The 17,278-nt window shown below is 44.2% G+C and overlaps 1 protein-coding gene across 2 annotated transcripts in view; it reads right to left on the reverse strand.

The window, feature by feature from the left end:
* The window catches only part of nudt6 (nudix (nucleoside diphosphate linked moiety X)-type motif 6), a 156,819-nt gene that overhangs the window by 133,267 nt on the left and 6,274 nt on the right, over positions 1-17,278 (reverse strand). For both annotated transcript variants that reach the window (XM_038792389.1, XM_038792391.1), the window contains exon 2: positions 7,568-7,771. In XM_038792389.1, the coding sequence (XP_038648317.1) occupies positions 7,568-7,771 (204 nt within the window). The remainder of the gene's footprint in view (positions 1-7,567; positions 7,772-17,278) is intronic.

The raw sequence follows: 17,278 nt of genomic DNA on the forward strand, positions 1-17,278 counted from the left end.
ATAAAAGGCCTCAAATCCACATTAACCTTCCCCAGGGCGGAAACCAGCCCGCCACCCAAATCCCTTATTTGCACCGGAAGGCAGCCTGCCACCTCTGCCAAAAGACGACTGGCCTTCTCCTCATATTTGTGCAGGGGCCCCTTCGAGAGCTGCAGCTGGTTCACCGCCTTGACTGTCGAGACAGCTTAAAGTTCATCTGCAGTTTCTTTCTACTCACCAACAACTCCGGCATGGGAGCAATCGCATACTGGCGGTCCACCTCGAGGATGGAATCCACAAGCCTCTGCCTTTTCACCTTTCCAGATTTATCCTTATGCGCCTTGTAGAATATTATCTCGCCCCTAACAACCCCCTTCAGAGCTTCCCACAGCATGGAAGGCGAGACCGCCTCCCTCCTATTGAACTCAATGTACTCCCCAATGGTGGAGTTATACGCTCACAGAATCCCTTGTCCACCAGCAACGCCATGTCTAAATTTCCATGGGGGTCGTTGAGAGGGGCTAACAAATACGGAGTATGATCCGAGATAACAATCGCTGAGATCCCTGCCCCCTTCACCCCAGGAAGCAACCTATTCACCATAAAGAAGTCAATCCAGGAGTAGATCCGATGGATGTGGGAAATAAAAGAAAGCTCCTTATCCCTCGGATACATAAATTCTCCTCCCCCCAGCCCATCTGTTCTATAAAGACCAATATTGCCTTCGCTACTCCTGATGGACTCAGAGTCTTAGGACTTGACTTTTCTAATCTAGGATATAAAACTCAATTGAAGTCTCCCCCCAGAATTAATTGATGTGAATCCAGATCCGGGATAGAAGCCAGAACCTTATTGATAAATGCCATATAGTTCCAGTTCCGATTGCACCCCCCCCCCCCCCCCCCCCCCCCCCCCCCCCCCCCGCCCCCCACAGCCCCGTTCCCCCACCCCCTCCCCAGGATTCGACAATATTTTAACAGCTGAAAAGGACACCTTCTTGCTGGTCAACACTGCAGGCCCCCCAGGCCCTACCATTGAAACCTGGATGGTATACTTGCTCCAACCAGTCCTTACATAGAATCGTAGAATTTACAGTGCAGAAGGAGGCCATTCGGCCCACAAGCCTGCACCGCCCCTTGGAAAGAGCACCCTACCCAAGCCCACACCTCCACCCTATGCCCACACCTTCACCCTGACCCCGTAACCCCACCTAAGCTTTTCTTTGGAAACTGAGGGCAATTTATCAGATCCAATCCACCTAACCTGCATCTTTAGACTGTGGGAGAAAACCTCCGGGTGCTCCGGTTTCCTCCCACAGTCCAAAGACGTGCAGGTTCATAGAACATAGAACATAGAACACTACAGCGCAGTACGGGCCCTTCGGCCCTCGATGTTGCGCCGACCTGTGAAACCATCTGAAGCCTATCTGACCTACACTATTCCATTTTCATCCATATGTCTATCCAGTGACCACTTAAATACCCTTAAAGTTGGCGAGTCTACTACTATTGCAGGCAGGGCGTTCCACACCCCTACTACTCTCTGAGTAAAGAAACTGCCTCTGACATCTGTCCTATATCTCTCACCCCTCAATTTAAAGCTATGTCCCCTCGTGTTGGTCATCACCATCCGAGGAAAAAGACTCTCACTGTCCACCCTATCTAACCCTCTGACTATCTTATATGTCTCTATTAAGTCACCTCTCAGCCTTCTCCTCTCTAACGAAAACAACCTCAATTCCCTGAGCCTTTCCTCGTAAGACCTTCCCTCCATACCAGGCAACATCCTAGTAAATCTCCTCTGAACCCTTTCCAAAGCTTCCACATCCTTCCTATAATGTGGTGACCAGAACTGCACGCAGTACTCCAGGTGTGGCCGCACCAGAGTTATGTACAGCTGCAGCATGACCTTGTGGTTCCGAAACTCAATCCCCCTGCTTATAAAGGCTAGCACACCATATGCCTTCTTAACAGCCCTATTAACCTGGGTGGCAACTTTCAGGGATTTATGTACCTGGATGCCGAGATCTCTCTGTTCATCTACACTACCAAGAATCTTGCCATTAGCCCAGTACTCTGCATTCCTGTTACTCCTTCCAAAGTGAACCACCTCACACTTTTCCGCATTAAACTCCATCTGCCACCTCTCAGCCCAGCTCTGCAGTTTATCTATGTCCCTCTGTATCCTATAACATCCTTCAGCACTATCCACAACTCCACCGACCTTCGTGTCATCTGCAAATTTACTAACCCATCCTTCTACACCCTCTTCCAGGTCATTTATAAAAATGACAAACAGCAGTGGCCCCAAAACAGATCCTTGCGGCACACCACTAGTAACTGAACTCCAGGATGAACATTTGCCATCAACCACCACCCTCTGTCTTCTTTCAGCTAGCCAATTACTGATCCAAACCGCTAAATCACCTTCAATTCCATACTTCCTTATTTTCTGCAATAGCCTACCGTGGGGAACCTTATCAAACGCCTTACTGAAATCCATATACACCACATCAACAGCTTTACCCTGATCCACCTGTTTGGTCACCTTCTCAAAAAACTCAATAAGGTTTGTGAGACATGACCTACCCTTCACAAAACCGTGTTGAGTATCGCTAATCAACTTGTTCTTTTCAAGATGATTATAAACCCTATCTCTTATAACTTTTTCCAACGTTTTACCCACAACCGAAGTAAGGCTCACAGGTCTATAATTACCAGGGTTGTCTCTACTCCCCTTCTTGAACAAGGGGACAACATTTGCTATCCTCCAGTCTTCCGGCACTATTCCTGTCGACAAAGACGACATAAAGATCAAGGACAAAGGCTCAGCAATCTCCTCCCTGGCTTCCCAGAGAATCCTAGGATAAATCCCATCTGGCCCAGGGGACTTATCTATTTTGACATTTTCTAAAATTGCTAACACCTCCTCCTTTTGAACCTCAATTCCATCTAGCCTGGTCGACTGAACCTGAGTGTTCTCCTCGACAACATTGTCTTTCTCCAGTGTAAACACTGACGAAAAATATCCATTTAATGCTTCCCCTATCTCCTCTGATTCCACACACAACTTTCCACTACTATCCTTGATTGGCCCTAATCTTACTCGAGTCATTCGAGCATTGTTGGATTGGCCATGATAAATTGCCCTTAGTGACCAAAAGAGGTTAGATGGGGTTATTGGGTTACGAGGATAGGGTGGAAGTGAGGGCTTAAGTGGGTCGGTGTAGACTTGATGGGCCGAATGGCCTCCTTCTGCGCTGCATGTTCTATTCCCACCATGTGGGGTAATCCAGTAGCAATTCTAGAAGTGCCAATATCAGGCCCACCCAAGATGGCCACCAAGCAATCCCTAAGACCAGAACAAAGACACAGAATCAGTCACCGCAGCAGTCTACCCCTCCCCTCAATCTGCCTCTCAACAATACCACACCCCAATAAACAAACAGCCAGAAGGAGAACAAAGACCCCTATTACAGCACCTCCCCACATCCAATTCTATACAAAACAAGAAGAAACATCCTAAGCTCTTTACCTAAAAGAAAAAGCCTAAAGTAATGAGCTGCAGATACTGTCACTCCTCTGCTCACATTAACTAACTTTACAGCTAGCAGGGTGACCCCTGCAAAGAATAAAACCGACAACTAGCTCCCCGTCCACATCCAAATTTAATACTAAAAAAAGGAAGGGAAAGAAAGCCAATACCCATCCCACAAACAATCCCAAAAATACAAAAAACGAACTCCAAACTTGCCCAGAAACCCTCCCAGAAAATCCCCATAATCATTTGGCATGTGCCTTCAGCCACAATACAAAAACCCACAATAAATACAGATACAAATGCTCCTAACAATTAATTCGCCCCAGTCCGTGTTTCTTTACAAATTCTATAACCTCCGACAGCATCAAAGTAATAGTCTCTCTCTTTAAACATCACTCGACGACGAGCCGCATATACTATACTGAATCGCACATTACTTTTGTACAACGTGGCCCTGGTCTTGTTAAAGACTGCGTGCCTTCTAGTTAGTTTTTCTCCCAGGTCTTCATGTATCCTGATGGCGTGCCTCTCCCATCTAAAGTCTCGATGGTCTTTTGCTCACCTCAGGACCCGTCCCTTGTCTTGGTACCTGTGGAACCTGACAATGATCGCCCCTGGTGGTTCCTCAGATCGGGGCTTCATCCTTAGCGGCTGATGGGCCTGGTCCAATTCCGGAGGGGATGGCAATCCCTCCTTCCCCATCATCTTCCCTAACATCTTGAACATATAGTCCATAGGTTTTGGGCCCTCCAGACCCTCTAGCAGCCCAACAGTTCCTGAATTTTGCCATGTGGAACAGTTTTCCAGATCATCCACCTTGGCCTTCAACGTTTTATGCCGTGCAGTCAGCAACGCCATCTCCGCCTCCAAGGAAACAATCTGGTCATTCTGGTCTGAGAGTGCCACATCCACCCCTTGTACCACCGTACCTTGCTCCTTTACCTTCAGATCTGTCTTCCCGAGGCCACGCGGATAGGGTCTCTGAGCCCTTTCCATTTCCTTATTAAAGTCCTCAGAGACCGCCAGCCATTGCTTCTTGAATTCATCCGTCAAGAAGCTTGCCAGCATCTCAGCCGTCCATGGAGAGGCCAAAGTCACAACAGGAGCCTCCGCTTGAGAGGCTTCTGAGTCCAATGACAATTCTTTGCCCGACTGCTGCCTTGTATTATACTTGTTGGGCATTACTTTTATGTAGGGACCTTATCCCATCCAACTACTCCATTTTCCCCGCCAGCCTCACCCATAAACTGGGTGAAAAGGGCCAAAAACAAAGTACCCTGGCGGGAGCCACCACGTGTGTGACTGCTCACCACATAGCCATCACCGGAAGTCAAACTAAGAAGTTTTAAACTGGAAATCAATTTTGTAGTTTTCCGTATCCTCTGGGGAGACCAACATTGGCCACAGTGGGGCCAACTCTAACTACACATAAATTGATGAGTTTTGAATTAGTTAAAATCTTGCCCAATATTTAATACGGTTTTATTTAACAAAGGTCTTGCATAAGGGCAAAATTATGGGCACAAGACGAGACTCCATAGAGCCCTTGGTTTCAGTGATAGGGGAGCCTGGAGATAAAAAGAATGCAGGTGGGTCCCTTCTGATCATGCCTGGCACAGCTGGAACTAGAAGGGCGGTTATGCAGGCTTCCTATGGGTGTGTGGCACAGTGGGAAGATAACAATGTCAATCAGTGTTTAACATCTATTTGGCACCCAGCATATTTGCACTATCTCTTACACACAGTTGAACATCCATTCAGCTGCACGAGGGACACCCCACCAGCGCTTTTCAAAGGGATAACCATGCACTTTTAAGTGGGGTGTTTTTGACTTTCCTCTCTCACTGCAGAGTTTGTGGAACTGCTGTATTTTACGGCCTTGGTGATGCATCTTCCAAGCCTCTTGAGCAGTAATCTTGCTCTCAGTCACTGAAGGTTATAGTTGCAGTTCCTCTTGCGCTGTAGCATGACAGGGAATATAGCACAGGGAGGAGAAGGAGCTCCAATCCACCTATGGTATTTAGAGAAAACTTCTATCGCCACCTCAGCCAAGAGCAGAGTCTGAGGCAGTGACGTATCACTAAGGAGGTGGTCACCGAAATTTGCCACCTTCTCAAATCAGACCTGCATCCGCAGAGCAGGCTAGGATGTCGCTGTCATTGAATCATAGATCATAGAAGATCATAGAATTATAGAGTCCATGGCTGTCAATGTAATTTGAAAACTGATGTGCTGCCAGACCAGAAGCTAATGTAGGTAAGTGTGCACAAGGCCAATGGGTGAATGAGGGGAGGAAGTGGTGTAGTGCTCCTGTCACTGGACTAGTAATCCAGAGACCCAGGATAATGCACTGGGGACCCAGGTTCGAATCCCACCATTGATGGAATTTGAATTCAATTAAAAGTCTAATGATGGCCATGAAATCATTGTCGATTGTCATAACTGGAACAGTAAGCATCTTCAGAAGAGGCAACTAGGACTTGGCAGTGCTTTACACGGTCCCTGACAGATTATGGAATATATTGTTCAACCATTTGTTCACCACAGACATTCAAGTCTGCCTCTCTTGAATTTAAGGGAGTGGAGATGAGTGCCATACCAGGGGAATGAGCAGGTAAGAGAGAGGGATGGTTTTAATGCAGGCAATGACATCAAAAGTGAAGACGGGATATGATTGAACAGATTAGTACCTGTAAAAATATTGCGGTAAATTGAGAGCCAAGGTCATGAGTGGGAGTTTGAAAGTATAGCTGTAAGTTACTTTGGTGAGTTTTTCCGAAGGTTAGAGTTCATAGGTGATATTTGTTATTTGGCATCTCACCCAAATAGATATAATTATTAATTTATGTGCTATCTTTGACAAAAGTGTCAACGAGACTGAGGCAGCACCACAGCCAAGCTGATCCTGCCATCACTGACATCCAGATGCATGCATTTCCAACAGCTAGATAGTGATCAAGAGTGGGGGCATTGGTTAATTTTTCACTCCTTAATCCAGGGACATTGAAACCATCTGCAGTATTTCTACTGCAGCCCTGTTGAACTAAGCACAGATTGGAGATCAAAACTAGGATCTCCATTGCCTGTTGGGTCAAATAAACCTGTAGAGTTATTGGGGATCACCATAAACTTCAAAATACATCAGAGGATAAACATGATGGAGATGTTTAGAATATATCAATATAGTTCACTGGGTAGACCACACCGACCATATGCATCCCAGTGTACCAAAAGACAAGAGACACTGTAGTCCTGAAAGCACTGCAAAGAAGAGCCACATGGCTGAACCATAAGATTAGAGGGCTAAATTATGAGGAAGGATTATTGAAACTTGGGCTATTCAGTCTTGAAATAAGGTGATTGAGGAAACTTCACTGTACCTACAAGTCAAAAATAAATAAAATAGGGAAGGCAAGGTAAATATGGAGTCATGTTTCAAGGAAAGTTTAAAAATAAGACGAGGAGTTACAAGTTTAAACTAAAGGAAGGTTCGCCTAAAGTAGTCTGAGAAAGCATATTTTCACATAGTGTAATGAAATTGATTTCCAGGTGGGGTAGTGGGAGCAGAAGTCCTGGGGTAATTTAAGATAGTGTCTGATTCTGTGACAGAGCCGTAGATTGATTTTGGCCAGAGGATTCACTTTCTTCAACAGTGCTTATTTATGGGTTTCATAATCACTATATGTGGTGAATTATATGCCTCGTACTTCACACCGTATTGCCTTGCATGTATTGTGTCCTTGTGGGTTCTGTATGTGAGCCGTTGCGCGGCTCTGCCCATCGGGGGAGATGAGGAGTTTGTACTGGGCTCCACCATTGGCTCCGCCCATGGCTCCTCCCACTAAACAGAAGTATAAAGCACTGCAGCCGTAAGCCTGCTCTCAGTTCTTCTGGTCGCAGGCTGGCTTAGTTGTAAGACTATTAAAACCACAGTTTACTTCCAATCGCGTGTCTTATGAATTGATGGTCTCATCAATATAATTTCCTCAATTCAAAAAAAATGATGTAATACTCGCACTAAACTATTAATAAAGTTCACTTTGCTCACCTGCCACTCCTACTTGATGTGTGGCATATGCAGGAAGCTTACTTTCCCCTTTTGTTAGCCACAGTGCCAGTGTCGAATGATCTTTTTCCGCGTGATGAAAGGTAAAACCTTGAGCAGCTGCAGCAGCTATAAATCTGCTCTGGAGGATAGGTACATGTAGCCAGATGGCCACCATGCCTTCTGCTTTCCAGTACTTGATAGCATCTGTAAATTAAATAGAACGCATTATATTCTATTTAATGACATGCACTAAAGACACTTTTTCATTGTACTATCCTGTTTGTTACATTAGTTATTATTGACAATTGGAAAGAGAGATATAAAGACTGCTACAAAACAACTCTGAAACAACTAAGTAAACTTAGTTTGCTAACTAATTGCTGAAGAAAGCACTAAGATAATCATCCTACTTCGAGGCCTGTTGCATTGCTGTAATGCCAGTTGAGGAAGTTTCTTTTTAAAAAAACGAAGATTCCCAATCTGGTGTATCTGGAATCAATTGTTCACTCCGAGGATGTTCATTCTGAGCAACATTAAGTCTTATCTGTAGTCAAGGAACTCACTGAAAAAATAGATGATATTCTGGCTGTCTTCTTCACTATTGAAGAATGTACGTCAATTGGTTATCATATCAGTGCTTCTCGTACAATATTCGTACAGACAAATATTCTGTCTGTACTAATATTTCAGAAGTGCCTTATATTAGATATATAAAGCATATTTTTGCATAAATAAAACATGTCTGCATTGTGAAATGAAACCTTTTTTCAATTTCATCATCCATTTTAAACATGAAACAGTCTTATCTCAGAGGTACTGTAACCAGCTGCAAAGGATAGCTTTCTACGCTTTGTCCAAACAACTGCCTAGATCTTCTGGTTACCGGCAATGTGGATTGGGTGGGGTTGCCCTCAAAGTTTTCAGTGACCCACTGCTACTGCCCATTTCTTCCAGAATTTTCTAATCCCAGCTGCAGCAGAAATGGGCAATACAGTGTCTCCCGGGTAATTCCAGCGAGAATAGTGGAGTCAGGCAGAAAGAGAGGACACGCCCCTTTTTTATGATGCTAGCTGCCGTATTCAGGGACGTTTTTGAAGGTCCACATCGTTTGATAAATGAGTGCGGGTTACTTAATGGATAAGTGAATGGGGGAGTGGGTGAATGAATGGCTGAGAGAGTGAGGGAGTGAATGAGTAGCTGGATGAATGGATGAGGTGGGCTAGTGGGTGATGTGTGTAGATGCATGGGCAGACAGGTGAGTGGGTGATGTGGTAATATGGATAGGTGGATGAGCAAGTGTGGTGGGTAGTTGGATGAGGTGGATAGGTAGGTTAGGTGGATGACTGAGTGAGGTGGGTGTGGTGGAAGGTGGTTGGGGTGTAATCATGTCAGGTAGGAGGGTAGCTGGGTGGTCGGGGTAGTCAGGTGGTATTGGAGGGAAAGCTGGGCAGTCGGGTTGGAAGGGGTGCAGTCAGGTTGGGTTGAGAGTGTAGTCAGCTGGTTGGGGTGCAGCTGGGTAGTTGGGGGCATAGTTGAGTTGGAGTCGGGGGATAGCTGGGTTGGCGGGGTTAGTTAGGTGGTATGGGTAAGTCAGGTTGGTTTATAGGGGATAATTGGGTCATAGAATCTCAACAGTGCAGAAGGAGGCCATTCGGCCCATCACATCTGCACCAACCCTCCATCACGATATCCCCGCAACCTCATCCAACCTTTTGCCTATTAAGGGGCAATTTAGCATGGTCAAATCCACCTAACCTGCACATCTTTGGAGTGTGGAAGGAGACAGGAAGATCCAGAGGAAACCCATGCAGACACAGGGAGAACCTGGGTCCCTGGCACTGTGAGGCAGCAGTATTAACCACTGTGCCACCGGGGATAGTTAGGTTAAAATGGGTCGGGTGGTGTGGAAATAGTTGGGTTGGAGGGTTAGTTGGATGGTCGGGGGCAGTCAGGTAGTGTTGGGGGCATAATTGAGTAGTCGGAGGGTAGTCCTGGTTAAGTTAGGTGGTAGGTGGGGGGTGTAGACGGGTATTCTAGATAGGATGATTGGGGGTCGGGGATGGGGTGGAAAGAGTCGGTTGTGGAGTCACCGTTAGACCAATTTTAAACTGTCTAACAATTCCTGGGTAAGTATTCAAGTAAGTCCTGCGTGTCTCTGGCCCAAGTCCCCGCCTTGAGTTCTGGGCCAGACGTTCATGGAGGGTCCCAGGCAGCAGGAAATTAGTCCATTGGAAGTTTAAATTTCCTGGGCAATTCCCTGTATGCCTACACACCAGGACTTCCTCAGGGTCTTGACACACATCTCCCAATATACTTCCCATCTCCAACGCTCCAGACACAAGAGGGAGGATTTGGGCCAATGTGTCTTTGTTTATATACATACATAAAATTACCCAGAATATTTCACACAGAAACAGACCACTTTCCCTAAAAAGTCCATTCCTGTCTTTATGCTCCACCCCAGTCTCCTCCCATTCTTCTTTGTCTACCCTCTATTTTCCCTTCTCCCTCATATGCTTATTTAGTTCCTCCTTAAATGTATCTACATTATTTGCCCCAATTACTTCCAGTGGTAGCAAGTACCATCATCACTTATCACTACTTGGGTAAATAGGGCAGCACAGTGGTGCAGTGGTTAGCACTGTTGCTTCACAGGGCTGAGAACCCAGGTTCGATCCCGGCCCCAGGTCACTGTCCGTGTGGAGTTTGCACATTCTCCCCGTGTCTGCGTGGGTTTCACCCCCAGAATCCAAAGAGGTGGATTGGCCACGCTAAATTGTCCCTTAATTGGGAAAAAAAAGAATTGGGTACTCTAAATTTATCTTTAAAAAAATCACTATCTGGGTAAAGAATTTGTTCTGAATTCCTTATTTTACTTTTTGGTGTCTAGCCTATATTGATGGTTTAGTTCTTCCCAACAAGTGGAAACAATCTCTCTGTACACACTCTATCAAAGGCTTTCAAAATTTTAAACACCTCTATTAGGTCACCCCAAGAAAAAAAGGTATTTTCTTTTCAAGAAGTTCAGGCTCTGAAAAGCTCCCCCACTGCATCAGTGTAATAATACCCTAGCGGTCTCCCCAGACTCTAATATTTGTGCTGAATTATGGGCAGATCAGTACCAAAACAAAGTGTGTTAAGACTTCCCAAATTTAATTAACATAGGAACTCTTACAAGCAGGAGGGAGAGGACGTGACTGATGATCGAGTGCCGAGGCATGAAAACGCATTATGCTCAATGTGCCAACTAAACCCAGAAAAAGACATAACATAACTTCAGCAAAAGTCTAGAAAGAAAAGTTAAATGAATTTTGAGGGAAATTAACAATTAAATTCTACTCAAAGTGCACTCAGTGCATTTTGTAATTACTTTAATAATATTAATTTCAAGTTGAGTTCTACCGATTTTATTGTAGAAAATAATACCGTTACAAGCGATTAACTCATTCGCAAATTGGATGTTAGAATCAGGTCAATACAAAGCAAACAGATAAAGTCAGTTGTTCACGAATGAGTCAGAGTATATATGGAGCTACATTTCTCCTTTTTTGAAAATTGCAGTCAAAAAAGTAGAAATGCCACTTTGATTTGACATTCAGCTTATTATAATTAATAAAGGAAGAACATATCTCAGTAGAGGGAGGCGGTGACATAGTGGTATTGTCACTGGACTAGTAAACCAGAGACCCAGATTAATGCTCCAGGGACCCATGTTCAAATCCCACCACTGCAGATGTGATATTTGAATTCAATAAAAGTTCTGGAATTATAAAGTCTAGGGGTCGGTTAGCTCAGTTGGCTGGACAGCTGGTTCGTGATGCAGAGTAACAGCAACGGTGCAGGTTTAATTCCCATTCTGGCTGACGTTATTCTCAACCTGCCTTCTCAACCTTGCCCCTCCCACAGTCCGAAGTTGTGCAGGTTGCCCTTAGTGTGCGAAAAGGTGGGGTTACTGGGATAGGTATGGGCTCAGGTAGGGTGCTCTTTCCAAGGGCCGGTGCAGACTCGATGGGCCAAATTTTTCCACAATTAAAATTTCAGGGAAATTTGTTCCTCTGTTTATCTCTTTTTTATTTGTTCATGGACGTGGACGTCTCTGGCTGGGCATTTATTGCCCTTGAACCGAATGGTTTGCTAGACCATTTAAACCAAACATGTAGTGACCAATTGCAATATTTCAAAATTTGCTGATGGCACCATACTGGGTGAGAATGCGGTGTTGTGTGGAGGAAGAAAGGAGGCTTCAAGAGAACTTGAACAGGCTACGTGAATGGGCTAGAACATGGTAGATGGAATATGTGAACCTGGGTGTCCTTGTTCATGTCATTAAAAGCTAGCATGCAAATGCAGCTAACAAGTAAGAAGGCAAATGGTATTTTTGGCCTTCATCTCAAAGGGAATTGAGTACAGGAGTAAACATGTCATGCTGCAGTTGTATCGACAGTCTTGACAAGATCTCACCTGGAGCATTGTACAGTTCTGTTTCCCTTATCTAAGGATGGCTCTATTTGCCATGGGGGGACAACAGAGGAGATCCAGATTAATCCTTGGAATGGCAGGAATGTCTTCTGAAGAGAGATTGAGAAAACTAAGTCTCTATTTCCTCAAGTTTCGAAGAATGAGAGGTGGATTTACTGAAAGTTACAAAATTCTTACAGGGCCTGACGGTGGATTTATGTTTCCTTTGGCTAGTGGGTCTAAAATGACGGCATATAATCTAAGGATACAAAATAGGCCATTTAAGACCAGTCGGCAGGTTCAACGGCAGGCAGAGGGCATAAAAATCATTTTTATGCTGACATACATTTACCATGGAATCCTCTGCTGGTGCCTGCCATGGCGTATCAGGAAACACACTGGACGGCAGAGTAAAACTCATTTGCATTCCAACCACCATCTCCGAGTCTTTGCGGCTGCAGCAGGAAAACATGCTGGCACGAAACACATTGGGAAAACATGGCGGCAGATGCTGGAACTGACCTGAACAATGTCTGGGACTGTCTCTGGAGTTGTGGATGGAGGCTGCCGGCATACCTGGACTCCTGAACACTCTAGCAGTGGGCAGGGCAGCATCTGTAGGTGGACGTTCCAGATTTGGTGTTCTGGAGGAGGTCCATCTTCCAGCCTCAGAATGCTCCGAGGTTAAACTTCTTTCTCAGGAGGTTCGTCTTCATTTTCAAGAGGTCCACCTTCGTTCTTCAATAGTGGGTTAGTGATGTTGGACATTTTTCCAATATGGTCCCCAGATAGGATGGCAGACTAATGGGCCATCAGGCCTGCCCTGCCACAGAGTATGGCTCAAAACTCAACCATGGGGTGCATAATCAATGTGTTTGGGGTCGGAAGACATGACGTGTTTTTCCGCCGGCCTCCGCAGCAGCAAACACCAGTCTCCCACCCAGTCATAGGAACATAGGAATTAGGAGCAGAAGTAGGCAATTCAGCGTTTCGAGCCTGCTCCGCCATTCAATCAGATCATGGCTGATCTCTTCCTGGTCTCAAATCCACCTCTCCACCTGATGCCCACGGTGCTATGTCTTTTCGTCCGACGTCATTTCGTCCAACGACACTTCGTCCACGTCTTTTGGTCCAACGTCTTTTTGTCTGCCCGTCTTTTGGTCCAACGTCACTTCGTCCAATTATCCAATTACAAATAGTTTAATTTAGTTTTTCAATGTTACTGCTCAAGGATCCTCTCCACCTATTTCGCCTCTTGATGTTGAGTTCTGCATTTGTGCTGCTTGATCTCCAGACATTAAGATAAGCTGCAGGATATTCACCCATGTATGCTCCAGCGTGATGAGAGCCATTGTATCTGATGGAATATTTGATCATTTCAGACCTGTAATGTCAGAACCCACTGCCAACCAGAGGTTTTAATCACTCGACGAAAATCGAGTTTAAATCTGCTTCTTTCAGAACTGCACTCATTTTCTAAATCCAATTAGACTCCCACTTATATCTGTGTCTGTCGGAATTGTAGAATATCAAATCATCTTGTCCTCTCCCCATTATTCTCTCTCGGGTACAGTTCTGGAAATCTAACTTTTAGGGAATTTCGGGAATTTACAATTTACATCAATTTTAAGTAATTTCGGGAATTTTAAGTAATTAGTAAACTTTTAGATTTTTTAACTGCATTTTTAGATTTTTTAACTTTTTAACTGCATTTTTCAACTTGCATTTTACTTGCATTTTATCAATTACTTGCATTTTAACAATTAAATTCACTTGCTGCATTGTACTTGCATTTTATCAATTAAATGGTTTTATACGGAGTTAATTTGTAATTGGATAATTGGACGAAGTGACGTTGGACCAAAAGACGGGCGGACAAAAAGACGTTGGACCAAAAGACGTGGACGAAGTGTCGTTGGACGAAGTGACGTCGGACGAAAAGACGCGACACGGATGCCCACATCCCTTGAACCTGTTTTTTTTTTAAATCAAAAAGGTATCTATCTCTTTCGTAAAAGCATTTAATGACTCAGATTCCACTGCATAACGGGGCAACAAGTTCCACAAATTCACCACCCTCTGCGAGTAGTTCTTTCACATCTCAGTTTTAAATCTACCGCCTCTCAACCTATATCCGTGACCTCTCGTCCTAAGATTTCCCCAAAAGGGGGATCATTTGGTCTGCGTTTACTTTATCAATCCCATTTAGTATTTTATATACCTCGATCAGATTCCCTTGCATCCTTCTAAACTCCAGCGAGTAAAAGCCCAAACTGTTTGATCTCTCCTCTTACCTGAACCCTTTCATCCCCGGAATCAATTTGGTGAATTTCCTCTGAACTGCCTCCAATGCCACCGCATCAAAGATGTGCAGGTTAGGTGGATTGGCCATGATAAATTGCCCTTAGTGTCCAAAATTGCCCTTTTGGGTGGAGTTACTGGGTTGTGGGGTTACTGGGTTATGGGGATAGGGTGGAGGTGTTAACCTTGGGTAGGGTGCTCTTTCCAGGAGCCGGTGCAGACTCGATGGGCCGAATGGCCTCCTTCTGCACTGTAAATTCTACGTCTATGTAAACAAGACGACCAAAACTGGACTTAATCCCAGGATGGGAGAATTCCGCTGAGATGAGGAGGAATTTCTTCTCTTGGAGTGTGGTTAATCTTCGGAATTTTCAATCCGAGGGCTATGGAAGTTCAATCATAGACCATGATCGAGACAAAAATCGGTAGAATTCTAGAGACTAATCACATCATGCAGGGGCTGTTTAGCACAGATCTAAATCGCTAGCTTTGAAAGCAGACCAAGGCAGGCCAGCAGCATGGTTCGATTCCCGTATCAGCCTCCCCGAACAGGCGCTGGAATGTGGCGACTAGGGGCTTTTCACAGTAACTTCATTTGAAGCCTACTTGTGACAATAAGCGATTTTAATTTCATTTCATATCAAGGGACAGAGAGACAGTGCGGGAAAGTGGCATTGAAGTCGATATGGTAAAGTGGCATTGAAGTAGATAATCAGCAATGATCTAACTGAATGGCGGAACAGGCCCGATGGGCTGAATGACCCACCCCTGTTCCAATGGATTATCCCCATAGCACATCTGGTGGAAGATGGTTGCAAATGCTTCAGGCTTGTCTTTTGTACAGGCATGCAAGGCTTCTCCATTGTTGAGTATGGGGTTACTTGTGGAGCCTCCTTCTCCTATTAGTTATTAATCATCCACCACCATTCATGACTAGATGTGGCAGAACTTCAGAGCCTTGGTATGATCTATTGGTCATGGGACCATGTGCTCTTTCCACTGATTGGCATACAAGTAATCCGGCGTTGTAGCATCACCAGGTTGACACCTCTGTTTTAGGTATGACTGATGCTGTCTTGGCCTTCTCTCCTGCACTCTTCATTGAATCAGGGTTGATTCCCTTGGCTTGATATTAATGGTCGAGTGAAGGATATGCCAGACCATGATGTTGAAGCTTGTAGTTGAATGCAATTCTGCTGCTGCTGGTCCGTATTGCGAATGGATGTAGTTTTGAGCTGCTACATCTGCTAAAATTGCTCCTATTTGCTATGGTGATGCTACACACATTATCACAAAAGAAAATCCTATTGAGGACCTGACTTTCAACCTTGGAGATGCATGAAAGGATCAACAAAGTTGTAGCGCTCTCACACCAACAGGTAGTGAATTGTTCCTGCAAGTTTTTTAATACTTTTTATCCATCATGGCCACACTTGCCAATGTTCAAAATTGACAATTTTCAAGCTGCAACATTGTTTCAACACTCAAATAGGAAATAGATCACTGTTTCAGAAAATTTTGTCAGTGTAACAGGTGTTGACTGATAACTTTGAAAAAGAAATTAGAAATTCCAGTTCATAATTGAAAGGATGACACCACAAAATTTCACACATTCAAGAGATTTACTGTAACAAAAGACGAAGAACACCATTGACAAACATTATCTTTCTTGGCAGCTTATAGTTTAAACCACAGAATGGAATACCCCCTTTTAGTTTTAGCACAACCAAAATGCACACCGCTCAAGTATATGTTACACTGTCCTTCAAATAGACATTCAATTCTCCCAAAATCAATCCAAAATGATTCTTAAGTCCCTGGAGTGTACTTCTGTTCTGTAACTTCTATCCCCAAATCTGTCCTCCACAATGAGAGTACTACTGGCACAAATTAGGTGAATCTTCCAGCTTTGTTTTAACTCTTCACAAATTTGGTCTTTTCAATCCGAGTGCGAACTTCCACTTGCATTCTGACTCAGTGAACCTTGGAGACTTTCGGTCTCTAGCTGCTTTCTTCTGGACTCTGGCAAACACCAGAGTGATTTTTGGGACTGCCTATAACCTGGTATCACAATGGCTACCTCTGTATCTTTCCCATCTTAAAGACGATCACCATGACATTGTGAATCACATAGGCCTTGATTCCAGGTAGGGATGTTGATTTGTTATTCTTCAGAGTCAAACTCTCTTTCATCTTGGACCTAAATGGACAGTTTAAAGCACAACTGTTTATGTGACATTCTCAGTATCTTTCTGTGACAAAGAACAAAGAACAAGGAAAACCTTTGGAGATTCACACTCTATCCACTGTTAACACACAGGTTGCTGCCAATATCTCCAAGTATAACCACCTTTCTTTTCAGTAAAGCAACCTGGCTCCCCTTCAATCTTTAACAATGAAACAACCCAGGCTTACTGACATGAAGGCTTCAGAATGAGTTACATGACCCCCCCCCCCCCCTTCATTTTACATTATAAACACAGTCCAAAAACATCAACATTGTAATTGTAAAACATGATTGGGAGGAAAAAGGAGTCTTTCGATTCATTGTTCTCAAAGTTCTCCACCATTGTAGTTTCCCTCTTGTCATTTGAGTCTGTTGTGAATTAATTGATAGAGATTGATCACTGTGATTTGGCAACAACTCCATTAGCATTATGCCATGTGACTCCCAGGATGGTAGAGGATGATCGGTATCATCTCACAAATCCTATGTTCCTACGAAACCTGTGCAATGTCATACCTAATGGCCATTCTTCTTTGCTGATCATGATGTTAACTAGTTCTATGTCATACATCAAAAGTGTTCCACCAATGCCCTACCAAACAGTTGTCAACTTCTCAAGGAATAATATAGCAAAAAACAACTGGGGTACAATGTCCTCGTGTTCTGTTTGTCTTTTTAATTAATTTTGAGACTTTACTTTGTTTTTTATTCTCTTTCTTAAACCA

Source organism: Scyliorhinus canicula, chromosome 3 (genome assembly GCF_902713615.1).
Source record: "Scyliorhinus canicula chromosome 3, sScyCan1.1, whole genome shotgun sequence".
In the NCBI taxonomy this organism is placed as follows: domain Eukaryota; kingdom Metazoa; phylum Chordata; class Chondrichthyes; order Carcharhiniformes; family Scyliorhinidae; genus Scyliorhinus; species Scyliorhinus canicula.